The sequence below is a fragment of the Berghia stephanieae genome, chromosome 5 (genome assembly GCF_034508935.2).
Source record: "Berghia stephanieae isolate SIO BIC M18660-M18661 chromosome 5, UCSD_Bste_1.3, whole genome shotgun sequence".
Lineage (NCBI taxonomy): Eukaryota > Metazoa > Mollusca > Gastropoda > Nudibranchia > Aeolidiidae > Berghia > Berghia stephanieae.
The window spans coordinates 26,512,633-26,540,570 of record NC_088364.1 but is presented as its reverse complement, the minus strand read 5'-3'; the positions used below and the strand labels follow the sequence as shown (position 1 = coordinate 26,540,570).

At 35.1% G+C, this 27,938-nt stretch overlaps 1 protein-coding gene across 18 annotated transcripts in view; it reads left to right on the top strand.

Annotated features, from left to right (window-relative positions):
• LOC144972676 (LLGL scribble cell polarity complex component 2-like) overlaps positions 1-23,803 on the top strand; it is a 93,700-nt gene extending 69,897 nt beyond the window's left edge. For 7 of the 18 annotated variants that reach the window (XM_078914176.1, XM_078914171.1, XM_078914174.1 and 4 more), the window contains 24 exons: positions 658-739; positions 1,719-1,828; positions 2,345-2,488; positions 3,243-3,315; positions 3,647-3,730; positions 3,875-4,001; positions 4,835-4,886; positions 5,446-5,615; positions 6,014-6,231; positions 7,827-7,894; positions 8,692-8,842; positions 9,346-9,498; positions 10,597-10,772; positions 12,191-12,279; positions 12,396-12,531; positions 13,096-13,325; positions 13,459-13,742; positions 13,941-14,043; positions 14,548-14,668; positions 15,641-15,928; positions 17,197-17,283; positions 17,810-17,925; positions 18,432-18,490; positions 19,956-23,803. In XM_078914176.1, the coding sequence (XP_078770302.1) occupies positions 658-739; positions 1,719-1,828; positions 2,345-2,488; positions 3,243-3,315; positions 3,647-3,730; positions 3,875-4,001; positions 4,835-4,886; positions 5,446-5,615; positions 6,014-6,231; positions 7,827-7,894; positions 8,692-8,842; positions 9,346-9,498; positions 10,597-10,772; positions 12,191-12,279; positions 12,396-12,531; positions 13,096-13,325; positions 13,459-13,742; positions 13,941-14,043; positions 14,548-14,668; positions 15,641-15,928; positions 17,197-17,283; positions 17,810-17,925; positions 18,432-18,490; positions 19,956-20,192 (3,358 nt within the window). In that variant the 3' untranslated portion in view covers positions 20,193-23,803. The remainder of the gene's footprint in view (positions 1-657; positions 740-1,718; positions 1,829-2,344; positions 2,489-3,242; positions 3,316-3,646; positions 3,731-3,874; positions 4,002-4,834; positions 4,887-5,445; positions 5,616-6,013; positions 6,232-7,826; positions 7,895-8,691; positions 8,843-9,345; positions 9,499-10,596; positions 10,773-12,190; positions 12,280-12,395; positions 12,532-13,095; positions 13,326-13,458; positions 13,743-13,940; positions 14,044-14,547; positions 14,669-15,640; positions 15,929-17,196; positions 17,284-17,809; positions 17,926-18,431; positions 18,491-19,955) is intronic. The other 11 variants (XM_078914180.1, XM_078914178.1, XM_078914179.1 and 8 more) reach the window with 3 other exon arrangements.
• Positions 23,804-27,938: the final 4,135 nt, after the last annotated feature.

The following is a 27,938-nucleotide window of genomic DNA, read 5'->3' as shown; positions in this document are numbered from 1 at the left end:
CAAGCATTGGATTAGACCACAATTTACGAACACAGTGAGCATTCATTTTTTTTGTTAAGGGATTCTTGTGTGGACTTATTGTGCAAAATAATATTGCAACCAAAGAAGAGATGTGGCAGATATATGAAATTATTTATTCTGATTAAAGATTGGAGTTTTGATTCCAGAAGGATATGATTCAGTTGACCTTATATTTATACCACAATTCTGTTATTTTATGGAGTATCATCTCACAATTCGTAAACTGGATTTTGCCATTAATTCTGAATGGACATTAATCACTTATCCCCTGTAACGGATTGGATGCTCACACCACAGCATGGTTATCTACAGTGTTGTTTATTCACCCTGAGTATGGAATTAATTGAAAGCCCTGTTGGAGTGGATCATTACTAACTAAACAAATATACAGTATTAAAACTGTCTGGAATGTTTCTGTGACTTTACCTCCCAACTTGAGGATAATTTTGAGTTGTGATTGCCATATATGAATAAATGGTCAAGGGATGTAGTGAGAATATTTTGTTGATATATATTTTATATTGTATGTCAGTTTTTTTCTGGTATTGTTGCACTTTATTTTCAATTCATTAGCTGCATTTAATGTTGTTCTGTATAAACTACTTAGCAAATGTTTGGCCTTAATATGGTTTTTAGTTACGGATGCCCTGGGTTTGAAGTGTCTGCTGAGTTACAAGGTGATGTGAGCATCACAGGTCTTTTCTTCATTCCAGAGGAGGTAAGTGACTGGGTTAGCTTGCTTGAAATATGAATAAATAGGTTTTTAATTTTCCTGATGAAGTCCAAATCGACCAATTGTGGCTTTGGTAAATTCAGAGATTTTACTTTGGATTCAGAATTTTTCCCAGTATGTTGTCAGTAGAACTTCTAAGTATTTCTATTTTACTCGCCGCAGTACAGGATCCATTTCCAAGATCAACTTCATTAATATATTATATCTATTACTTTAAGTTTTTTAAATGATTCATTAACTCATGGTAGTGGGAATGACTTTTCTTTTTATGCACAAAAAAAAAGAATAGAAATTAATGTTTATTCAAACGATGGTTTTTATCGATGGAAGTTTATCCTTATATACTTATAATGACTTGGAACCAATTTGTATGTACATTTCTTTTCTATTACCCCTCTCAATTTGATAGGAGTGACCATTTTGTGCAGTTCAAAATGGTAAATGCAACAGAATCGTGATTTGATAACTGTAGCATAGAGATAAAATATCAAGTCACTCCAGGCTGGATATATTTATAATTTATATAAGGATACCCAAGGCGATTAGAAACTATAATGTATTATTTTTCATTACATTTTATAAATACTCTTTGAGAAGCACATTCACTCATTGCAGGCCCATCCCCACCAGAGATCACGAAAAATAACTTTTGATATCCCCATAGTTGTACTGAAATTCTCATTTCAGATCAAGGGGCATGAAATCTTTTTAAAACTTCTGTTTATCATTAGATATTGTTTGGTCATGGATTAAGACTAAATTAAAAAAAAAAAAAGAATTTCCCCCCCCAAAATTGTGGTTATTATTATGAATCTTTCAGCCCGAAATGAGTATGATGAATCTTTATTTTGTTTTTATTAAAGCTTTTGTTATCTCATTAGGCTAGCTATGATTTAGCTGTGAGAGAAAATTTTTTTGCATGGGCCCAATGTCTTGCATTATTTTGATACATTTTTCTCTCTAGGGACGTCTGGTGTCAGCTTGCAGTGACAGCTCTTTTCATCTCTGGGAAATTAACAACAAAGATGGCACTTGTGAGATGGTAGAGCTGACCCCCAATGGTGATGAAGCTTTGTGAGTTAATTGGTTGCTTTAACTAACAGAAGATCAATGATGTTTACTATTTGACAATGCAATCTTAGCTGCAGTTGCCATTGAAAATGTTTCATCTTACTCAACATTTTAAATTCTATTACTATTAAGCTTCTTTATATCCATGACACAATATCACCTCTCTGAGATGTTGTAATTTCCCATCTCAGCCAGCGTTATATTCAAAGAATTATAATGATTTTAACTCTTTGATGGACATTCTATAGTTTTCAGAGCTCCTTGCTACCAATTTTGTATAGCCACGTGCCAGAACTAGTATATTTAGAAGTTTAAATCAATATTTTTACATATTTAGGAAAATTAGGGTTTTAAAAAAAAAAGTAGCTAACATGTCTTGTTATCGCGTCTGAAAACTGCAAATTTTTCCAAGTTCATGTAGCAGGGCTGAGTTAGTCCAATTCAGAGATATTTTGAGTTGTGTGGCAGTATGTTATTCTTGTAATTTTATGTTTGTGTATACTCTCCTTTTTTGTGTAGGAAAGTGAAGGGTATGTCTACCAGCAATATCAGTTGTGACGCCACCACTATGTATGTGGGCACAGAGGGTGGAAATGTTAGCATCTTGGATATCAAGTCACTCAAAGAAACCTCTGTTGTTAACATGGATGCTATCATTGAAAAGTAAGTGTCATATTTTGTAACTTATTTTATGTCACTTTATTTTTTTCATTTTTGTTATTGCTCTTTGATTATTTTCCAGATTTCCATCGTATTACTACAGTTCCAATTACGCAGATATCAGAAATCTTATAGTCAGGATGGAAATTTTCTTATGTAAAACTTTTTACCTTAGGAAATCATAGATTAAAAAGATATTTTACCAGGTTAATGAACAACTGTTTGATCGTGTATTGAAAATATTTCTTTTTTTAATTGAGAAAGATAATCATATTGTATTGCTGGTTGATAATTCACTTCTTTTCAAATTACTCTTAATGATTAATTTTGGTTTAATTTTGAAATGCATAGCATGTTGATTCCTTGGAATTTTTTACAAATGTACAATACTGGATGTAGGCAGATTTTATCTCAGTTTGTGTACCACCAGATGGACAGTTACTTGGTCATTTCCCTATGATTTATATGCTAGTTTGTTTTATTCTTTTTGGACAGATCTGACTGAGTTCTCCAATCGTTGGATGAACAAAAAAAGGGGGGGGGGGAATGGTCTTTTTCGACTAGGGATAAAATTTGTGCCCTCGCTTTGAGGCAAATCTGGCTATCTGCTCTCTCGTGTGCATATACAGCTTTCATATGAATGATTTAACATTAACTTTTTATTTTGGATAGCTGAAGCTGTTAATTTGTGAAAAGATTGGTTTTTATTAATTGACATGTTTTTGTTTTAATTTTTTCCCCCTCTTACCCTTCAAAGCGTACCAGATGATTTTAAAGTGAGTCCGGGTGCAGTAGAGGCCATTGCTCCATGTCCCTCCAACAGTGACCAAGTAAGATTTCAATTTTACCTTTATGGAAAATAATTTTGAATTATCCAGATTTTAGCAGGGGGGTTTGGGGCTTGATAAAATATTGTGGGATAGGGAGGTCAGCTTGTGCTATCTTCTATCTCCTTTTACCTGTTGTCACACTTCTTCATGGCTTTCTGCTCTTTCCTGGAATGAGACAAATTATAAAGGATAATGGCCTTACTCTGAGATGGAAACTTTCTAATGTAAATGTATGCTGTTTCTTCATTTTATTAAAGAAACTTCGTTTTGTTAAGAATATTTTATTCTGTTTTTCCTTCTATATTTATAATTACAATTTATTTATCAACAGATCCTAATTGGCTTCAACAGGGGTTTGATGGTCCTTTGGAATGTTAAAGATAATGTAGCAGACAAAACATTCACTGCCACACAGGTAATTTATTCTCTCATGTTTTTTATTTGGGTATAGTGGGAATCTTACGAGCGTTATGAGTATGTTGCTATACTGTGTTGACAATCTAGTTTCTGGTAAGAGCTAAAAACCACTCATTATTCATATTGACTCGTGTTATTTCAGCAACTGGAATCCCTCACTTGGCTCTGCAATGGCCAAGAATTTATCTCTGCCCATAATGATGGAAGTTATATCACATGGAGTGTAGAGAATCAGTCTGAACCCAAAGAACCAGCCTCTACTCCCTATGGTAAGTTCATCAACTTGTTTTAGGAGACTTAAACCTCCCACGTTTCCCTGTTGGGGGCCATTTTTGCTGTCATCTATCTCAATATTTTTTCACTTTCCATAGTGCTCTCTGTCCTTAACCTGGAATGAGATTGCTTGGTCGTTCCTTGCCACTCGCTGGGATCATTTGCTGAGTCGGAAAACGTCAAATATATATTAGTTTCTTTTTTTAGGGAGATGCATTTTTCTTCCTTAGTAAATCATCTCTATTATGTATTTTATTTTGAATATTGGTTAGCTATCATTTGAATGAGAGTGAGCACTTTAAAAGTAAACTGTATTTGAGAGCAGTTGTGCATCCATCTTTGCAGGATCTTATAACCCGAGTATGGGTGTGACTTTTAGTAGTCTCAAACTAGACGAATTGATGAATCATACCTTGAACCCTACTTCTGTTTCCTGTTTGAAAGTGCCCTCCCTTTGACTAACCTTTTCTTTGTGCTTTCAAGTGTGATTTTAGACTATCCTATAACTTTCCTTGTTACTAGTTCTGAAATGACTTGAAGCAGTAAAGCCCTCAAAAGAAAAAAAAGCATATTGATCTTTTATACCAAAGACAAGAGGACAGAAAAGGAAAATATTAAAGAGATAAGCCAAGCATTAGAGCTCAAAGAGAATGCAAATGGGTACTTTTTGTGGAAAGATCAGAAACAGATTTTTGTGTTTGCTTGAAGTGGTTGATTTGGTTAATTCAAATTAATGCTCGTCTCTAAAATCAACTCACTGTGATTATAAAATGCCATGTAAAAATACCTTCCTGATATTTCTTTAATATGTTAACTTTTGTTTTATAAGGTCCCTTTCCTTGTAAAGCTATCAACAAACTTCAAACCAAGATGACAAAAGAGTGAGTTTTTCTTCTTTTGTTTAGCTTATATTCTTTACGGTATTTTTATTTTCAGCAGTTTTACTGAACCACTGCTCTTTTTTTTTTTTTTTTTTTTTTATTTCCACATGGAGTTTGGATTGAGACTGCCAACTTCTGAATTATAATAGATGATGAATTAGATATTACTTCAGGAGAATTGGGCTATAATTAGATTTAGTTTGGAACTGCCTATGATATATATGATACTACTATGATTTACTTTCCGACCTAATCATTTATTGGGCCAAATTGATTTTGAAATAGTGTGATAGTTGCAAAATTTACTTTGGTCTTATGTCTATTTATTTTGGAATGAAGACTGTCGACATTTTTGACATTGATCAGACAAAGATTTAGGGGAATTAATTCAAAATATCAATCTCAAACGCAAGATAAAGTATAATTATGATATGTTTTAAGTATGCATTATATTCCGTCCAGATAAGTCATTTAAAACTCTTGTTAGTTGTCAAAAGGAAAATGTTCTTGCGTTTTTGCTTCCATGAATTTAATTAGCAATATGTTCCATTTTCTTCAGTGAACCATTGATAGTGTTCTCAGGAGGCATGCCTCGTGCCAGCTATGGTGATCGCCATACAGTAAGCATTATGCAAGGAGATAGTCATGTTGTTGCTGACCTCACATCTAGAGTGGTAGACTTCATTGTCTTGTCCAGAGCCGAAGAAAAAGATGCTGTGACAGTAGAAGGTGAGGACATGAATCAGATCAAATCGGTTTCGTCATACTTAATTTGATCAATTCAAACTTATTCAAATATTTTTGGTTTGTTATGGATATTTGGTAGTTTAAATGACTATTTAAAATTTTTTTTTTTTTAAGATTTGTGATTTTCAGTTTTCAATTGAGACAGTTTAACCTTGTTATAATTTTCGTTTATTTAATTTGTTTGTATTGATCTCTCTCTCTCTCTCTCTCTCTCTCTCTCTCTCTCTCTCTCTCTCTCTCTCTCTCTCTCTCTCTCTCTCTCTCTCTCTCTCTCTCTCTCTTTTTTTTTTCCCTTATTCTTGTTCTTTTTTTTTTTTTTAATCTTCTTTTCTTTCCTTTCAATTAAAAAAAAATAACAGTATATGATATTCTCAATCCAGGCCGTGATGATCCTCATGCCTTAGTGATCTTGGCAGAAGAAGAATTGGTTGTTGTAGACCTTGAAACAGAGTCATGGCCATGTTTCCGTCTCCCTTATTTGAACAGTGTCCACTCATCAGCTATTACTTGTTCACAACACATCATCAATGTACCTGACCAGCTATGGCAGAAAATACAGGATGCTGGAGATAACCAGAACAAAAATTTTACATCAAGGGTAATGTTTGCTTTATTTCAGTTCTTACCCTTCATTGTACAGGGGCTAAAGCCGGAAATCCGACTTATTGAAATCTTCCGACTGTAGTTTTTTAAACAACCATAAAGGGGAAGCTGTTTGAATATTTATCATTAAAAAAAAATATTTCAGGCTACTACGATTTGATGAAGAGAAGCTTTGCATGAAAGATTTTAATTTTTGCTCTTTGCGAGAAAAAATTTCAGGCTTTTGTGTTTTTTGGCAAAGAGCATCCCTGATTTTAAAACGCAGGAGTTTTATTTTAGAAGGTCGTATCAGGAGGTGACTTTCAAAACCTAAGTCAGACCCTGATAGAAAATGAAATAACTCTCTTTCAATCTATTTGATACTTTAGAATCACCAGAGAAAATTTGAATTTTCAAAGTACTCAGGATATTGTTCTATGAGGCAAACAAAGACAAATTTTTTACTCATTATGTCCTGAAATAAATGGCAAAAAATTGCAGTTTTCTCTGGATTATGAAAAGGTATTGCTGGTTTTGAAAATCACCTCTTCATATGTAACCCACGTCTTCGAAACAGTAATATATCAGAGGGATTTAGATGTCAAGAACTGCATCTAACATTGAAAATATTAAACTGATCAAGTCTATATGACTATTTAAGGAAAATGAGTAAAGAACTTCGTAAAGTGCTGTCGGGCGTTTACACTAGCTAAAAGGAGATGCTGATTGGCAGCAAAGAGTCTAAGGTCCATTACCTGTCTCACAGCAGCAACCCTTCTGTGGAATCTGGCAGCCTCAACCACTTGATCTTGTTTCAGTAACGGTCTGAAGGTCAGATCATTTGTTAAATTGTACATTGTAACATAGCTGCTAGTAACGAGAAATTGAGTAGAAAAATGGCCATAGACAATTCAGTAGAGAATAAAACCTTCGCAGCAATGGGGACTCTAACCCATGACCCTACTTTTACGACAATTCCGCTTGGCTGTGAGAGGGATGCTATACAGTCAATGCCATCCACCACTCAAAAAAAAAAAAAGTGGGTTCAAACGTAGTGTCTAAGCTGATTCCACCTCCTGACTTCTTGAAACTCTGCGAAGTTTGTTTACAAGCCAGCAGTTATGCTTAAGCTCTATTCTTAACACAATCATATAACAGGGAGAGTTTGTGATTGTATTTGAGTGCAGTAAAGAATTTGTGGCCTGGGCTAAATGTTTTTGGTCACTTTTTCTTCTTTCTGCTGTATGATAATGACTGGTTTAAGCCTGTAAGTAGAAATACTGATACAAGGCTCTCACTTAATGCAAAACATTTTTGACGTTACAAAAGTATTCTTTTAACTGAAACAAATCACATACATAAAGAAAGAGATCGTGACTGAAAAAGTATGAAGGAAAAAAATGTATTTTAGTTTTTTATATTTACACACAATGGCACCCACTTACTCATAGGGGTGGTGGATATTTCCATTTGGGAAAATGGAAAACTTTTATACATGTAATACAAATTATTTTTTTAAAATTTCATTTCGATTTCAATACTTTGCTATATAATTTGTCAAATATTATCTCAAACAACTAGGGGTTTTTTTTTCTCCTCTTCTCTCTTTAGGACTGGCCTATTACAGGTGGCAAAGATCTTGTCAGTGGACCCGTATCCAAGGACTTACTTCTTACAGGGTTTGTTATGGTTTTGTCCTTTTGAAAAAAAAAAAAAAGAATTTTAAATTCCACTATTTTTTCCTTCCTAAAGTTTTTCTGCAATATTTTCTATTGTGTTCGTATCTACCAAGGGCTTTATTTTAAATTGAATGGACCTAGTCAATAAAAAGTATCCTACTGGGTTGACCTCCCATTGTGGGCAGGGAGGTACTTACCGTGTCTTCTATCCCTCTATATCTGTTTTTCAACTTGCTTTCTGTTTTTGTCTTGGAATAAGATAACTTGGTTATGTCCTTTCCCTGGGCAGGGGTCCTTGGCTGGGAGGGAAACAGTCAAATGTATAGTTATAGTTATGGGAGATATTTTTGTCGTTGTCTCTCTGTTATGTATTGTTATATTTGTTTTGCTTGTATAGTGTAAACATCTGAGTGTGTACCTGTGGGGCTGTGCTTGTGTCTGGATGAGACTAATAGGTAATCTCAAACTAAATGCATTGATGGTATGCTCTTGGAATCTACATCTATTCCCTATTTAATTGTAATCTAGAATTTTTTGACAATCCTATTTTCTTCCTTTTTACTGGTGCCGACATGACTTAAATGTGTTGTAATCATTGTCAAACCCTTCAAAACTAAAACAAAACATAAGTTATCCTGGTTTTCCTCATTATTAGTAATTTTAAGATATCACAATTATTTTGTTCAACAAATTTAAGGGCAGATTATTTGCTCAGTGTCCAAGAGAGCCTATAATGCATCATTGTGCATTTTCCCTTTTTTACTTTATTAATTTTCTTTTAAATTGTCTTTGTTTAGCCATGAAGATGGTACAGTGCGTTTCTGGGATGCTTCTGCAGCCAGTCTTCGTCTGATGTACAAGCTCAATACAGCTCCAGTTTTTGGCTTTCCTGACCACACAGTTGATGCACAGAGTCCTGAAGAAGATGAATGGCCGCCTTTTAGAAAGGTTTGTATTTATTTCAACGTTTTGCCATTTTCAACTGAACAGTAGACTACGATTGTTGAATCATCAGGGAATGATCCTTTTTAAGTCTTAACCTGGAATGCATTTTCTTATTTGCAATTTGTTTCATCTTCGCTAAATGTTGACTTTCTTCTGGTAAACTTAAGTTGAGGTTTCCCTTGATTATTCTGGAGTTGTTTTTTTTGGGTTTTTTTCTGATGTTTGTAAAAAATAAAAAGACTGAGAAACAAAATATGAAGACAATTAATATACTGATCCACTTGAATATTTTTATTTGTTGTTGGTGTATGAATATCCGAAACTGAAACATTCCTATATTTGTTATAAGTAATTTTTTTTCCTTACATCTCCACTCCTAAAATACTGATAAAATGTTTTTTCTCTTTTTTTTTTTTTCATTTTTATTGGAAGATCTGCGTTTTGTTTTTAACTCCTTCAATTTTAAAACTTTTTTGATAATTCTGAAATAATTGCTAATTTTTCAGATTGGTACATTTGACCCATACAGTGATGACCCACGTTTGGCAATTCAGAAATTGGCATTGTGTGCTTTAAGTGAGACTCTGGTTGCTGCAGGATCTGCTGGTCAAGTTCTCATCTTCAATATGGAGAGGCAGGAACGTGAACAAGACCTTAAGGTAGAATATTATCCAATGTAACACATTTACAATTTTAATGGCTCATTGCGGGAACAGGGACTGGTACTCCTGAATCTGACGAGTCTTGTATTGCTGCTTATTTAAATATGTTTATTGTCATGTATCTGGATGGGGTTCTTGACCTCTCATAGTGGGCAGGCAGGTTACTTACTGCCTCTTCTGTACCCTGATATCTGTTTTCCAACTTGCTTTTTGTCTTTGCCAGGTATGAGACTTGTTTTTTCCCCTTTCCCTTGTCGGAGTCCTTGGCTTGGAGGGAGGCAGTCAAATGAATAGTTTAAGTTTTGGGGAGATGATATTTTTTTCCTTGTAGATCATCTCTCTGTTATGTATTGTTATATTTGTTGTTTTGAATATTTGATGTAAGCATTTGAGTATGTTCCTCTCAGTGGGATCCTGTGCTTGAGGCTGGATGAAACTTCTCAAACTAAGTACACCCTTTGTCTTACTCTTGTGTGTTTTTAATTGTAAATCTAGAATTTTTTTGCCATCCCATTTTCTTCCTTTTTACTGGCGCTGAAATGGCCTAAATTTGTCGCAAGCGTCGTAAAACCCCTAAAAACTAAATAAAAACATTGTCATGTGTAAATTAGGTTGAAGCATACCTGGTCTCCAACAAGCTCTTCTTTCATTTGATTGATTGGTGCATATTGCCGCATACAAACTGGTTGAGAGCATACCTCGAACAAGATATTTTATAAAAGCTTGTTTAGCCTTTCATTTTCTTACACATTAATATTGGTTATCAAGTTCCCTGCGTAAAGGACAGTCTGCAAATTAGTTTGTTTTGAAAATGAGACGATCAACAATAGTGTTTAAAACACTTGTCTGATTTATAAGTCAGATGAGTGGAAAGTTGAGGATGCATTTATGAATATCTTTTCCTTTTTAGTTAATTTTATGTTGGGTTTAAATTTAAGTGGCCATCTACTATCCAGTGTTTCTCTTACCTGTTTCAGTTAAACTTCTCTACACTTCAATACATAACAATGTTTGATTCTAAAAAGTCTTAGTCTTTTCTTATTCATTATATGCATAGACAATTTATATTTATATTATCCTCTTTTGTCACCTAAGGAGGTGAAGGTAAACATAATGAGTGATCATGAAGGATTTGTGTGGAAGGGTCATGGTGCTCTGACTTGCAAGATAGATGACCTGAAGTATGCCGCTGGATTCCAGCCCACATGCATTATGCAGTTGGACCCACCTGCTGCTTGTACTGCCTTGGTTCTGCACTCAGAATGGCAGCTGTAAGTTATGTATTAGTGTTTGTTAATTATTAAACTGTAAGCCCTTGTCACCTTTGGGTTCATACCTTCCAGTCATCAAAACTCAAATAGTAATGACCTAATGTCTTGATTACAAAGTTTTGAATCAAGATGATAATTTTTCTGTCTATCAACCAGCGATGAATATCTTGATGTGGGTTTAAAGATTTATTATGATTACCCTTTACATGGTTAAATTGAAAACGGTAATCATAGGTCTCAATTTTCCGCTATATAGCAGAAATCCATTATTCCCGCCATTGCCACTTCCTCCGCTTTGCCTCTGCTATTTTGACCTCTGCAGGGATGCCACTTTTCTGGTTTTAGCTGGAAATCCGCTTTTTGGCAATTTTACCAGATCCTCCGGCTTCTCCTGGTGCTGGTGACTGGATGAGACTCTTGGGTGATCTCAAACTAATTACACCAATAGTGTGCTCTTGGAATCTACATCTGTTCCCTATTTGTACCATTCCCCTTTGTCTTACTTTTTTGTCATCCTTTTAATTGTATGTCTAGAATGTTTTTACTATCCAATTTTCTTCCTTTTTACTGGCGCAGATATGACCTAAATGGGTTGCAAGTGCCATTTAACCCTTAACAGGGGGAAACAGTCAAATGTTTAAAATATTAGTTTTGGGATATGATTTTCTTCCTTGTAAAACATCTCTCTGTTATGTATTGTTAGTTATGTATTTTGTTATGGATCTATGTAAACATTTAGTGTATTCCTCAGTGGGATCCAGTGCTGGTGTCTGGATGAGACACTGATAGTGTGCTCTTGTAATCTACATTTACTTTTTCTTTGCTATTTTCACTTGTAATTCTGGAATTTTTTCACTATCCCTTTTTCTTCTTTTACTGGTGCTGAAATGACATAAATGTGTCGCAAGCGCTGTAAAACCCTTGAAAACAAAAACAACAACTCATACCACGATAGCGGAAAGCTTTGGTCAGTGGAATATCATTCACCAGATAAATAGGCTTTGAATTTTTGAGCTCTCCCCCACTTACCCTTACCCTCCCTTCTCAACCTCTGGTGTTTTGTAATAATTTGATGTCTTTTTATTTACACTTTAAGTGTGAACGTGTAGGGTTTCCGTTTGTTGAAGCCTTTGGGTGAAATTTGTTATAACAACTACTCAGTCGGCACTGCGTGTAAAGTTCCTCCTTTTTCAAAATATTGAGTTGAGACCTATATGGTAATAAAATGACTGTTTTGATCAGTGATGTTATATTTAAGAAATTTTAGCTCGTTGTCTCTCTTTGGTAGTAATTTGTGGTTGATAAAGTCAAATATTTGAGCGTCATATTTGTTAGTAATAATATGTTCAGATTATCAAAAGATCATACTTGTGTGTTATTAGTCAACTTTGCTCTTATCTTTGTTTATTCTCTTTTAGTGTTGCCGCTGGTACTGGTCAAGGCTTTGCTCTTTTGGATTATGCCCAAAAGAAAGAAGTTGCCACTAGATGCACACTCAACCCTAATGGTAAGCACAGTAGTTGTATTTATTTTTTTAAAAATTTGATTGACTGAATTGAATAATTATGCCATCAATTTATTGCATTGTTTTGTTGCTTATATTTTTGCAAATTTTTTTCTCAGATCTTACAGGCACATCGGAAACAGCAATGTCTCGAAGGAAATCTCTGAAAAAATCACTAAGAGAATCATTCAGAAGATTACGGAGGAGGAGGTCTGAGAAGAGAACCAGGGCTGAAAAGCCAAAGGAAGAGAAAGCGTAAGTAATATTTTCCTAAAGTATAATCGATTTTTATTATTTCTACCTATAATATATATATATTAAAAATCAACTCAATTCTGAGCTTCAGTGACAAGATGAAGTCTGCTAACATGCCGACTGATTAAACGAATCCATCAACATGACTATGACGGATCTCATTGTTCTTAAATGTCATATTATCTAAATGTAAATTTAGTTGAAGCTTATCATTTATCATAGTTGTTTATGACAAAAGTAAAGAACATTCTTATAGAACCCTTACTGTTGCTGATTAGGTATCTCCAGATGTTTTGAAAATAAAACAGAAACCCATTTGGGATATTATTTGATGATAATTAGGATCTGTTTTTGCTGAATTGTCCTGAATACACGGTATTATTTTTTTGTGGATTGAATTTGTCTTTGTCTCTCTTTTTTTTTCTCTCCCTTATTGCTTCCAGACTAAAGGGGATTTAGAGAAAAATCACTGTCTGATTTAAATGAGCACTCCAAAATTTAAAATTCATACAGGTTGTGTTGTTTATTACATTTTCACATCATCAATTGGATAATAATTTTCAGGGAAGGAACTATTGAAGATACAGCAGCTCCAGCAGCAGACACAGCAGCACCCACAGAACCAGAAGCTACAGCCACTAGCACAGAAACTCCGGCAGCAGAGCCCACTCCTGTCCCTGCCCGCATTGAAGAAGCTAAACCTGAAGAGCGTCAAGTAGAAGCACGCAACACTGAAGATTCTCTCACTTCCATGGTCCGATCATTGTATTTTGCAGATACTTTCATTGTCAATGGTGAGAGCAAGATATTTTAGTTCTGACAATTTTTAAAATTTATTTTATATATTTTTTTTGTTTACTTTTTGGACACTTCAAATGATAATGACTCCATAAATTGATTACCTGACATATCTTTTTAACTTTCTAGGTGGTTCACACAACCCATCGCTGTGGGTTGGTACAAATGGAGGTCACATCTACGTCTACAACCTGACGGTTCCAGAGGGAGACAAGCGCACAACAGACTATGTATCCTGTCAGCTGGCCAAGGAGATCAAGCTCAAGCATCATGCTCCTGTCCTCAACATGGCTGTCATTGACAGCAAGAACACAGTCCTACCAGATGCCTTTGAGGTGATCAATGAGAGGGCCAAGGCTCCTGACATGGAGGCTCCACACTCTATTATCATTTGCTCTGAGGAACAACTGAAAGTGAGGATTTTGAAATTTGAATAATTATCTAGATATACTTTTGCAGGCAGTAGTAATACTGATCTATTGTTCTTTTCCCCTGTACTCTGCAAAATGTTTTACCTATTATCACTTTGTCTTGTGCCTTTTAAAACATGTATTTCTTTAGAAAATGTGGTTTTAATAGTTCACTGAAAATCTTTATATTTTATTTTCTAGACATTCACTCTCCCAGCTCTGAAACCAAGATGGAAGAACAAAATAACTGCCATTGATGGTGCTCGTATTAGAAAAGTTAACTTTGTCAACTTCAGGCGAGATGGTTGGTATTGTGCTTAAGAATTTCTTTCTTTGTTTTGCCCTTGTTTTATGAGGCTAATATGGTGCTTTATATTTATTTGAAAGGCAAATGATAAACTAAACCTGAGGACTTCAGTCATTGCTAATTGAGTCATTTCTGCAAATTTCACAATCTCTTACCAATGTAAGAGCTTGCCATTTGTTCCGTTTTCATATTTAAATATTAAAAAATAAAAATTGATAAAATTGTCAAGATGTTTTGAAACAGTTCCGTCATTAATTTTGTGATTCATCATAAGATTCTTTTCTAGAAGATTCTGAAATTCTCTGTTTATTAGGACATTTGATTTATATGAAATAAACTTCTTGGCATTTGCACTGCCACTGTGGGAGGTAATATTAAATTTTTCCTTCTTTTTTTTCCTCCCTCCTTTTTTCACGGGTTAATAATCAGCAAGGAGGCAAAACCACTTTTAGGTAATTGAAGTCAGTGCTTCACTGGTGTTTTTTTCTCTTTCCTTTACAGGTGACAACTATAGTGAAAATGACATTGCATGTCTTACAAACACAGGAGATCTTCGTATCTATTCAGTCTCCACTCTTAGAAGGCAGCTTTCTATTCAGTCTCTACGCAAGGAAGATATCAAGTACGTTTTTGGGTGGGGTTCCCAACCTCCCTTAGTGGGCGGGGAGGTACTTGCTGTGTCTTCTTTACCCCTATGTCAGTTTTCCAATTGCTTTTCTGTCTTTGTTATAGTTTTGGGAGATGATATTTTTTTTCCTTGTAAATCATCTCTGTTATGTACTGTTTTTTTTTTAAAACATATTTTGTAAACATTTGAGTGTATCCCTCTTAGTGGGATCCTTGCTGGTGTCTGGATGAGACTTAAGGTAATCTCAAACTAAGTACATTGACAGTATGCTCTCAGAATCTATGTCTGTTCCCTATTTGAACCAATTCCCCTTTGTCTTACTTTATCTTGGGTGCTTTGATTGTAAAACTAGAATATTTTGACTATTCCATTTTCTTTTTACTGGCGCTGATATGACCTAAATATGTCACCAGAGCTGTAAACCCTTAAAAACATATCATGAACGTTTGAATTGTCACCTTAAAACTTTAGACTAAAACTATATGTACATATATTCATTTTTCACCATCAATTGGACTCGTCTAAAATGAGTAAATTTTAGGTTCTTGGATTTTCAAGCTTAGGTTTGACACTGAGCATGGGCACCCATTTGTTAAGTTTTGATATTTGAAGATGAAGATTTATTCAAGCATGCGAAATCCACTATATGCGAAAAAACATGGCTTTAGTTCTTTATCCTGCAGAAATTTGTCTTGAGCAAAATTTTATATCTGCAAAATTGTTTTAAGTGCTGTCCGAGGGGCTCATTAGCTGAAAGTGAAGGACAGGAACCCATTTCTCTCTTTTCCAAATAATTATTTAATTTTTTCCCTTTTTCTTTTACTTTTACTTTTCACCACAAAATTGTGTCAAATTTTGTAGACTACCAAATTTATATTGTCAATTACACCAATGTCTCATAGTTGTGTAAATAAGTTTCTTTGTAGTTTTATTTAAAAATTACTTTTTCAAATTTTATTTCCTCAGTGGTATTTCCTCCTATATCTTTACAAAGGATGCTCAAGGTTTCTACTTGCAGTCTCCATCAGAGTTCACCCGCACAACCCTATCCACGTCATCTTTGTCAGGTGCTCCACACTGTGAGCTGGAATTAGCAGAGGGCATGCGTCCACCTCCACCAGAGCCTGAACCTACCCCTGCTGAACCAGAAACAGCTGCTGAACCAGAAACAGCTCCAGAGGGAGTTGCTGCTGGAGATCAACCCACTGTTGAAGTCACCCCTGCTTCAGAAGAACAGTCACAAGAAGCTCCAAAGTAAGTTGGGAGTGAGTGGCACAGTTTCGTGCAGTTGGTTTTGTTCAATGTTTTTGATCCATTTATAGGTAGTTTTGTTTTGTTGCATGTGTAAATGTCTCTAAACATTTTTGCTATAATTAGTCAGATTTTGAAATGTAGATTGATATATGCAAGTTAACTTAGTGTCCATTTTGGTTGTATATGTCTTAAAAACATTACGTTTTTGATCTGATTTGACAAAAGTACAAACAATATGCAAATCTTGCAGTGTTCATTGTTTATAAGCACTTTGGTCTAAACGCTCTCAGGACATAAGATTTTTTTTCTGTATACATTAACCCCTTTAAGAGCATGCAGCCAAAAGGACTTTGACTCATGAATTCACTTATTGTTCTGAACGGTAATTTTAAGAATTGGAATATATAAATGTTTACTGAAGCTATAAAAGCATTCTCCATATATGATTCACACCTATGACAACTCTCCCTGCATGAAACAAACCCATTCTTTGGTCACATGTTATTGACAATGGACTGGGTGAGGTTCCTTACCTCCCATAACGGGCAGGGAGGTACTTACTGTGTCTTCTACCCACCTATATCTGTTTTCCAACATGCTTTCTATCTTTGTCTTGGAATGAGATTACTTGGTTTTGTCCAGGCCCTGGCCTGAAACCCTGGCTGGGAGGGAAACGGTCAAATGTTTAGTTAGAGTTTTGGGAGATGATATTTTTTTCCTTGTAAGTCATCTCTGTTATGCACTGCATTGTTTCTTTATATTATGAATGATTTGTAAAATAGTTGAGTGTGTTCCTCTTAGCAGGGACCTTTGTTTGCGTCTGGATGAGACTTTAGTGATCTCAAACTAAGTACTTTGATAGTGTGCTCTTGGAATCTACACCTGTTTCTTATTTGAACCAATTCCCCTTTGTCTTACCTTTTCTTGGGTTTTTTAATTGTAATTCTACAACTTTTTACTATCCCATTTTCTTCCTTTTTACTGGCGCTGATATGACCTTTATGTGTTTCAAGTGCCGTAAAACCCTTAAAAACAAAAAGCAAACAATTGACAACGGATCGGGCTTGTCAGCCATAGCAGAAAAATCAGATTCTGTTTAAAAGCAGAATCAGTCTTTAACAAGCTCTGCTATATACCTGAGATTTATGCTTATAAACGGAGACCATTCATTAAGATGTGAAATTCTAGTTGACATTTTGATATCATAATTTAAACAAACAAATTGCTCCCACCACTGACACTGTCCTTGTTTTCTGTCTGCTAATTAGTGAGGCTGACGTGACCACCACGAGTGCTGATGACTCCCGTATGGACACCTCAGCCGACATCACCGTGGACAGTGTCAGGGATGTTGTGTGAGTTGTTTTATTTGCTTTGATTTCATTTTCCACATATTGATTTTTTAAAAACTCTTCTCCACTGTGAAGTAGAAGGAAGATGAAGCTAATTTATTTTTATGGTGTGAGATAAGTGCATATTGAATTTAACTTAGTTTGAATTTCAGAGGGAATACTTTTTCCCTTGTAAGTCATTTGTCCATTTTGTATTGTTGTCATGTAATTAATTAATATGTATATGATAGCGTCAAAGCGAGATCAGATTGTGTGCTTGTGTCTGTGTGGGGCTTTAATGGAGTTTCAGAGTAGGCATTCTGATAGATTGCTCATGTGGTCTACTTCTGATCTTTGTTTGAAAAATAGTCACCTTAACCTTTTACTTTAAAAAATTAATGCTGTAAGTCGAGCATAGTTTGAAAAAGGGTGGTCACCTAAAATGTGATTGTACGAGTTTTTAAACCTTGGTTCATTAGTTTCGACTTAGAGTATCTTCTTTTCACAGTATCTTCTTTATAAATAAAGTTTCTGTTTCATAACATTGCAGAGCAGAGAATGAAGGTGCCATTGTGACGTCTGTAAGAACAGTTACTTCAACCACTCACCAGTCTGTGTCTGAGACACACACCTCTGCGACCCAAGATGGACAGGAAGTCACAGCAGGTAAGTTTGGTTAATTATTAATATTGACAAAACAAAAGTCCCAATGGGTGTGTTTGTGTGTATGATATTTAAAATGGTTATTGATGGTGACCATATTGCTCAATTTGTTGAGCACTCTACTCACAAGCAGAGATCAAAAAATTTTAGTTGGAAGGATTTTTAAAAAGCCTTCTATCCCCTCGGCATAAATTAGGTAGCTAGTTCTCTTTGATCAGGAGAGAGGAATGTTGAGAGTAATTGATGTCTCATCCACAGGGTAACGAGCAATAGTTTCTGTCCGTTTAATGCCATGGACTCTTCTATGATTAACTCCGGATTTGCTATTCTTTATGGCTCTAAAGCATTTCATGATGAATTTTTATGACTTGGTTAAAACTTTATCAAGTGAAATTGTCAAGTTTTTTCTCTGGTATATCTGTGATTGGTGCATATATAAATGGGTCAATAAATTGGGTATTTTCTGAATATGAAATAATGAATTGACTTTCCTTCTAATCTGTCTCCAGTAATCAACGGTCATATGGATGATGGTGATGAAGTAATTGATGTTCTGAAAGAGACACAGGTGAGGGGAAGAAAGATTTGTTCTGGGAAAACATCCCTTCTTATTTTTGTATTTTTTTTTTAACGTTGCATTTGAAACAAACTCTTAATTGTTTAATTTTTTTTTGGGGTCAAATTTTTTATCTTTGTTTACCTTTTTTATTTCAAGTTTTGTGTGATGTAATTTTTATTATCCTCAATTAAAATGGATATGAAGGCTGTAGTTTATTTAGCACAAAAAAAAACAAACAAAAAAAGTCGCAAATAATAAAGCCAAATTGATTAGTTACTCCTTAAATTTGTGATTTGGTGAAAACAGTTGAAAAGTTAGTAAAACCATATCTTTTTTGCTCATTCAATTCTGCTATCACCTGATTTTTGAGATGGAGATGAGGGATGTTTTCCGAAATTAATGTCTTCCCTCACCCTGTGTACATGTGTCATGCACAAGTGTTTATTTTGTGGTGATATCAGAATTAGACCTCACTGTATTTTCCAAAAGTGGTCAACTAAACCTTGGTAGACTTCGCAGTATTTGGAAAGTTATTGCAGCATGTCCATTTCACTGATAAATTAATTACAATCTGATCAGAATGAATCAAATCACTTGCCATTGCCACATAATTCTGTAAGTGATAGTGTGCTAGTGAGCATCCATCTTGGGTGCAAGAAATGCGCATTTGATGAAATAGATAACTCTATCTCGTACACCAATTCCTAATGGGGAACAATTGAATAGAATCACATGAAAAAGAAATGACGGTGAAAGCTAAATTGAAATCTTAGTATCTCAAAACATGCTGGTTTTGTCTGATCTCAGTGATCTATTCTAATACTGGTTAAACCGATTCTATTTCTCTTCCCTTAATCTGGTGTTCCTTTCTCCTTGGCTTACTGTCCTTGTTCTTGGTTGCGGTGACTTAGTTTCACCCCATTCCAGTTGGCTGTAGACTTAACTATGAGGGAAAAATTTGGATGCAATTTTGTTTCTTTGAAGGATACTTTTTCCCCCTGTTTATTACCAAAAGAGTTGCAATCACTAACTCTTAAATTAAATATATCTCACTTATTTTGGTTTCTGGACAACCTTCCTTTTGTTACGACACCAAGACAACCTAGTAAAAGTGGTGTAAGTACCATTAAATTTCTCAAAGTGAACCAACTTTGAGGCAGAGGGATGACATTGTCTTAAAATGTTTTAATATTAATCAGTGTAACGTTGTCTCGTTTTCAGGGTTCGAGTCTCGTTTGTAATCTTGTCCTCTTTTATGCAGCTTTTTTTTATATCCAAGTCTTGGTTTTACCAAGACTCTGGGCAGGATTCTCTTGCAAATGAATGACAGATGCAACTTCCGTGGATGATATATATACGTATTTTGAAAACAAATTTGGGGGATGGGGGGGGGGGGGGGGTAAATTAATTGTTTTGTTACTGTTGTGTTAAAGTTGTTGTTTTTTTCCCTCCCTATCCATTAAAATGTCATCAGCATGAGGTGACCACCAAGACAACCGAGTATGTGAGCCATACCAGCACCAAAGTGACCCACTCTGCTGACGAGGTGACCACCCAACTGAGTGAGCTCAAGACCTCAACAGCAATTATTGAGGATCCATCCCTGCTCAAGCAGAACCTGGTTGAGTCGTCTTACACAACGACAACCACTGTTGTCAGCAATAATGACACAGCTGTAACCAATGGGGATGATTCTGGAAAGGCTGAATGAAAAGAAGTATAAGCTTAATGTAATGCATTGGTATAAAATATGTAGGATTTTAAATAAAAACAAAAAACAAAACAAAACTCAAATAGAATGCATAATGGTGATTAGATTTGTATTCAATAGTATTAAAAGTATGAAATGAGATTTTGACTATCATCATCATCCACAGGTGTCAATGGTGATAAATAATGTTAGCAGTGCATTCTATATTTAAATAATAATCATCAAGGAAATTTCCAGTCGCTCATTTGCTTACTGTTAATGTCACATTTTAGATTGATATCTTTTAACAAATTAATGTTCATTGGTTTGTAGAGTATGTCTTATTCCTTTGAATAAGGAAGAAAGGTTGTTTGATGCTTTATATGTCAATTTCAGTTCAAATGGAAGCTTAGGTTTGTAATGTTTCAATAACTCCTCTGTATTTTCTGGATTTATTACCAGTGGAAAATGTTTTTGAAACTACCTGTATGTATATTTTTAGACTGTCAATAATTGGTTCATTTTTATTTCACGTCTGTCAATTAATCAAAGGATATTGGTGGATATGGTCCTTTTGGCAACTCATCTAAAACATCTCAAAACTCATTTTTTTCTTTTTTGAAATGATTTAAATCATATTTTTATAATTAAATTTTTTTAACTCTCCCCCCATACATCAATACCTTAATTCATTCTAATAGTGGTTTTATCGCATTACCACCTATCCATCTTATTATAAATTGTACAAATAAAATCCCTCCATACTTATTTTTTTCTCATTTGGTAAATATTACATTACAGTAATGTACTACCTTCCTTGAATATCTGGCTGGGCTTTGTGCATAGAATAGGATGTTGTTAAAATTAATTCCAATTTATAATGACTGACACGATATGGTTGTTGCTGCTACTGCTGCTGTTGCTGACTCGAGAATATTTATTTTTTTGTTCTGTATTGCTTAGGGCTGGGTGATGTGACTTATTTCGGATATGTGATAACCCGACTAGATGAGGTTGTGAGACTGGAGTGAATGTGGATGGTGAAAACTTGTTTGTATTATAATGTACCATTTCGAGACGTTTTCTACATTCCTCCTTTTGTCTGAATGAATTCATGATCATATTATATTACATTTGCAGGAATGAATGAGAATAAACAGTGAAAGGTATTTTATTCCATGGCATTTTGTTGTCCCATTCTTTTTTTTTCTTTAATTGAAATGTAGCAGTATTTGCCATTCATCAAGAAAAATAAAAATTGCATATTTCAAAAATTGATGGAATATGACTGACTTGGAAATTTTCTCTTTTTAAAAAATGTTGAATTTTGCCTTTTCAAGTTTCATTTAAAAAAGAAAAGGACCTTACTATATGATATTTTGTATGTGCTTTATTTAATGTGCACCCTCACCACTCAGCTTTGCCTTGAAATGATAAACACGCATTCTTTTAGTATGTCATTAGTGGGAGGGTGAGTTTAATTGTTGGCATTGCGGCATGCATTACCTTTTCTATCATTAATTGAATTGTCTGTACCATTCAATGGCTCGTTTCTTGGAGTGTATTGCTGTTACAGGTTAGACTGGGGCAGGAAGGCCTGAAGTAAACTTATTTTTTATTTTTAACAGTCTGATGAATTAGTATGATGTGGCATTTAATGTTAATTATACAACCATCTATATCATTCGTAAACCCTTTATCATTTTGCATCACTCATTGTTTGCCCTCATGGAAGTTTGAGCGGCTTTCAAACTCCTTTTCATTGAATCATTTGATCACGTGTTCATTCATACATATTCAAACCATTGATCACACATTATTCAGCTATTCATATAAATAATATTTCATAGCCTTAATGTACTTCATCACTTATAAATATTATAGACTTTTCCCCCCTCCTCTCCTTTTCTCCGTATTTGTAGGCAGTAATTAAATTTAGTTGTTTTTTTGTTTTCCCTTCCCTATTTTTTTCTTTTTCTTTTTTTATCATTTTTTTTTATCATTTTTTTTTTTTTTTGATATAAATATTTTTATGCTTATTGCAAGGAATTTTGTTGTGAATTTTGTACATTTATTTTTTTATATTCCTCCCCTTACACTAATTTTTAAAACTTTCAACCTTTAATGTGACTAAATGCTCAACTTTTAAACATGCTCTACATTGATTATACTATTTTATGTTTAATGCATCCATTGTTAGTTTACATCAGGTGGTTTTTCAGTCATGAAAGTGGTGGACAGTTTGTTAGCTCCAATTGAAATATGCCATATATATTTTTTTTCCTAGTTTTAGTCTTAAGATTATCCAAAAGTCTGGCTTTTCTTTTGATCTGTACATCTCTAAAAGGAAAACGGATCATAGAGCATCATACACATTTATTGTATTGTTGTTATTAATTCATTCATAAGACCTTTTAACAAACCCAATAAGTTTGTCAAACTAACCAGAAGATGGTTTGAAAAACCGCCCGTGTGATCTGAAATTTTAAGTGTTATCATTATAGATGCAGCATCAGATAGTAAATGGTTAGGGTCAGTTTTCAAAATCGGTTGTGTCACTTGCTTATATCATTACTACCGCTACTCAATATCTGGAATTGTTGGTTTTTATTTTTTACTAAAGAGAAAAGAAAAAGCAACAAAACTGCATTCTTTTACAATTGCATCACTTAAAAATATTATTTTACCCAGTTTTTCATAAATAGATAATACATTATGAATAAACATGATTTTGTCACTCTACCATTGTTATTGTAACTAATGTTAATATAAACATTTCATTTAATAGAAGCAAAAAATGAAATAAGAGCCGCTTCTTGTAACAAGTATAGCATAGTTGAGGCAACTTATAATTATACGCAGCTTTGCTTATTTTCAAAATTATAATTTAAGATTAAAAAGTATTTCCTGCCTCTGTAGCAGTAAAGATTAAATGCATCATCAATGTAAGTGTAAGATTATAGTGAATGTTGATGAAAGATTAATAAATTGGCTATCGTTCATTGATTGCATAACAACTCCATTTACTGTACAATTTATAATCAATTTATGCTGGTCTTTCCGTTATCAATATCTACATTTTGAACAAAGCTGTTGAGAAACTTTTCTTTGTGGTAAGACGAAGCCTTTTAAAACCTTTAAGCTAAGTCTTTGCTGGTGAAGTCTTAATTTTTCCAAGCATTTATTGAATCAACATAAGGAGCTATTCCCCCAGCTGGTGAATCCTAATGTGGACTTATCTCATTATGGTGATAGGGCTACTCCAAAAAGTAGAGATTGAAGACGAAAGGCTTCGGCTTTTTTAACCACATACATTCATTAAAATTAGGTGCTAACCATTCTGCTATTTTTTATAGTTCTTTGCTATATCATTATTGTTATTATTATTATTATCCAGGCCTTTATTTTCACGAAATTATGTGACTGATAAAGATGTGTAAGATTGAACCAACAAAAAATCTTAAGGGGAAAAAAATATATATAAATTCATGGTTAGGTCACCACTGCTTTGATCTGTTATACTGTAACGCAAATCTATTATTTTTGTCGAAAGTCTGTTGCACATTTTTTACAGTGATTATTAATAACAATTATAATTTGGTAAATAAAATATGGATGTTTATTACAAAAAATGTTTCTTTGTGTTTGAATATTGTAAGTCTGATGCATTATTCATCACTGACAGAGTGGGGACCTTTTACTTTTAGGGGCCCTACATTATCAGTTTTTTGGACTGAAACTCCACTGGTTTTGCTGGATGGGGTTTCCGACCTCCCATAGTAGGCAGGGAGGTACTTGCTACTGTGTCTTCTATCACCCTGTATCTGTTTTCTAATCGCTTTCTGTCTTTGTCTTGGAATGAGATTATTTGGTTTCGCGCTTTCTGTCTTTGTCTTGGAATGAGATTATTTGGTTTCGTCCTGGCTGGGAGGGAAACAGCCGAGTGTATAAATAGTTTTGGGTGATTATATTTTTTTCCTTGTAAATCATCTCGCTGTTGTGTACCGTTATTTTTTTTTATTTTTTAACACATGATTTGTAAACATTTGAGTGTATACCTCTTAGCGGGATCTTGTGCTGTTGTCTGGGTGAGACTTTTTGGTGATCTCTAAGTACTTTGATGGTGTGCTCTTGGAATCTACAGGTTTCCTATTTGAACCAATTCCCCTTTGTCTTACCATTTCTTGTGTGCTTTAATTGTAATTCTAGAACTTTTTACTATCCCATTTCCTTCCTTTTTACTGGCGCTATGACCTTAATGTGATGCAAGCGCCGTAAAGCCCTTAAAAACAAAACAAGTCCTTCACCCGGATCCAAGGAAATTTACCCTACACTAGGATCTTTTTTTTTTTTTGTCCTGAAGGCCAAGACTCAGTTTTACTATTAATACTAATGCTGAAAACTTATATTGCGCTATAGCTCCGAGACACCCGACTCTAACCGCTTGGATTATGGATTGGGGGAGGTCAACTCTTGCTTATCTTCTCTATTTTGTCCCCTCTCCTCATTTGGCTTCGCTAGTAACCCCCTTACCCGTGTGCCGCTTTGCTAGATGTTTACCAGCCCCCTCCTTCCTTTCCCGTGGGCTGGGTTACCACTTGCAATCTTTCTAATCATAAAATATATTTTTTTTCGTCTTCTTCCAGGGTGGGGATCCTGACCTCCCATAGTGGGCAGGGAGGTACATGCTGTGTCTTCTATACACCAACCCGTTTTCCTGTCGTTGTCTTGGAATGAGATTACTTGGTTATGTCCTGGCCCTGGCCGGAGTTCCTTGACTGGGAGGGAAACAGTCGAATGTATAGTTATAGTTTTGGAAGATGATATTTTTTTCCTTGTAAATCATCTTTCTGTTATGCATTGTATTATGTTTAGTTTACATATTATATTATATGATTTGTAAAACATTTGAGTGTATTCCTCTTAGTTGGGACCTGTGCTTGTGTCTGGATGAGACTTAGGTGATCTCAAACTAAGTACTTTGATGGTGTGCTCTTGGAATCTACATCTGTTCCCTATTTGAACCAATTCCCCTTTGTCTTACTTTCTCTTGGGTGCTTTAATTGTAATTCTAGAACATTTTACTATCCCATTTTCTTCCTTTTTACTGGCGCTGATATGACCTTAATGTGTTGCAATAAAAACAATAAAAACAAAAAAAAAGAGGATTTTCGAGCTCTTTCTTGGACTAGGCTATTTCGTGATCTGATCTTGTCCTCTCTCTTTCTCTCTCTCCCTTATTTTTTTTCAATTTCTTAACAGCGGAGGTAGGGGACCACTGATAACACTTATTGCTGTCTAGTATTCTTCAATAAATCCCCCATCCCCCTACTAGCGACGTCAACTTTAAATTTGGCTCACATGAGTTTCAGACACCACTCGTACTCGTAGGAATTTCAATGCCGAAAGAGGAATTTTCGCACACAAGAAAAAGGAATTGGAATGGTATTAGCATTGTGTTTACATTGTATAGTTCTAAACAGATAACTGATTAGAATTATATTATGATACATAAACACATTGCCAAATACAATCCCAAAGTTTCCTTATTTCAAATGAAGTAAAGCGCCAAAACCTAATGGTAGGGATTGTAGTACTGGTGGTAGTGAGGATGGTGTGTTGGCGGTTGCAGTAATAGTAGTAGTGATGATGAAGATGTGATAGTGGTTGTTGTAGTAGTTTAGTGATGATGATATGTGGTTGAAGTAATAGTTGTAGTGATGATGATGTGGTGGTGGTATAGCGGTTGTCGTAGTTGTGGTCGTGATGATAATGGATGTGGTGGTGGTTGTAGTAGTGGTGGTAGTGTTGTTGATGTGGTGGTGATGGTGGTTGTAGTACAAATGGTAGTGATGATGATGTGGTAGTGGTGGTTGTAGTAGTAGTGGTAGTGATGATGATGTGGTGGTTGTAGTAGTGGAGTGATGATGTGGTGGTGGTGGTTGTAGTAGTAGTGGTAGTGATGATGATGATGTTGTACAGGTGGTTGTTGTAGTAGTAGTAGTAGTGGTAGTGATGACGATGTGGTGCTGATGGTTGCAGTAGTAGTGGTAGTGATGACGATGTGGTTGTAGTAGTAGTGGTAGTGATGATGAAGTGGTGGTGATGGTGGTTGTAGTAGCAGTGGTAGTGATAATGATATGGTGGTGGTGGTTGTAGTAGTAGTAGTGGTGGTAGTGATGACGATGAGGTGGTGGTGCTGCTTGTAGTAGTAGGTAGTGGTGGTGGTTGTAGTAGTTTTAGTGGTTGTGATAATGATGTGGTGGTGGTGGTTGTAGTAGTAGTGGTAATGACGATGTAGTGGTGGTGGTTGTAGTAGTAGTGGTAATGACGATGTAGTGGTGGTGGTTGTAGTAGTAGTGGTAGTGATGATGATGTGGTAGTGGTGGCTGTAGTATGTTTTATTGTTTTGTTTTTAAGGGTTTTACGGCGCTAGCAACACATTTAGGTTATATCAGCGCCAGTAAAAAGGAAGAAAATGGGATAGTAAAAAGTTCTAGAATTACAATTAAAGCACCCAAGAAAAAGTAAGACAAAGGGGAATTGAGAACAAATAGGGATCAGATGTAGATTCCAAGAGCATACCACCAATGTACTTAGTTTGAAATCACCTACAAGTCTCATCCAGATACAAGCACAAAATCCAACAAAGAGGAACACACTCAAATGCTTACATTATACATTCAAAATAAAAATAATAATACATAACAGAGAGATGATTTACAAGGAAAAAAATATCATCTCCCAAAACAATAACTATGCATTTGACTGTTTCCCTCCCAGCTAGGATTCCGGCCAGTGCCAGGACAAAACCAAGCAATCTCATTCCTAGACAAAGATAGAAAGCATGTTGGATAACAGATATAAGGGGATAGAAGACACAGTATGTACCTCCCTGCCCGCAATGGGAGGTCAGGATCCCCACCCAGGTGGCTGTAGTAGTACTACTACTACAACTAGTAGTGATGATGTGATGCTCGTGGTTGTAGTAGTAGTGGTATTGATGATGATGTGGTAGTGGGGGTTGCAGTAGTAGTGGTAGTGATGACGATGTGGTTGTGGTGGTTGTAGTGATGATGATGTGGCGGTGGTGTAGCAGTATTAGTAGTAGTAGTAATGGTAGTGAAAATGTGGTGTCATGGTTGTAGTAGTAGTAGTAGTAGTAGTGATGGAATTTGACGGAAGTTGCCCGGAACCCGGAATTTTTTCCGGTGATACCGGAATTTTGGCATCACTGTATATATATATAATATAGTTTTGATATCACTACGTCATCTCTCTCTCTCTCTCTTCCATTGCACACACTCACACACACACACACGCACACATTTACCAATTTTCACCTATTTTATGATAATCTTTTTTTTATTTTTAAAGGGTTTTACGGCGCTTGCAACACATTTAGGTTATATCAGTGCCAGTGAAAAGGAAGAAAATGGGATAGTAAAAAGTTATAGAATTGCAATTAAAGCAGCCAAGAAAAAGTAAGACATAGGGGAACTGGGAACAAATAGGGATCAGATGTAGATTCCAAGAGCATACTACCAATGTACTTAGTTTGAGATCATCTATGTCTCATCTGGACACAAGCACAAAATCCAACAAAGAGGAATACACTCAAATGCTTATATTATATATTCAAAATAACAAATATAATTATACATAACAGAGAGATGATTTACAAGTAAAAAAAAATATCATCTCCCAAAACAATAACTATGCATTTGACTGTTTCCCTCCCAGCTAAGACTCCGCCAGGGCCAGGAC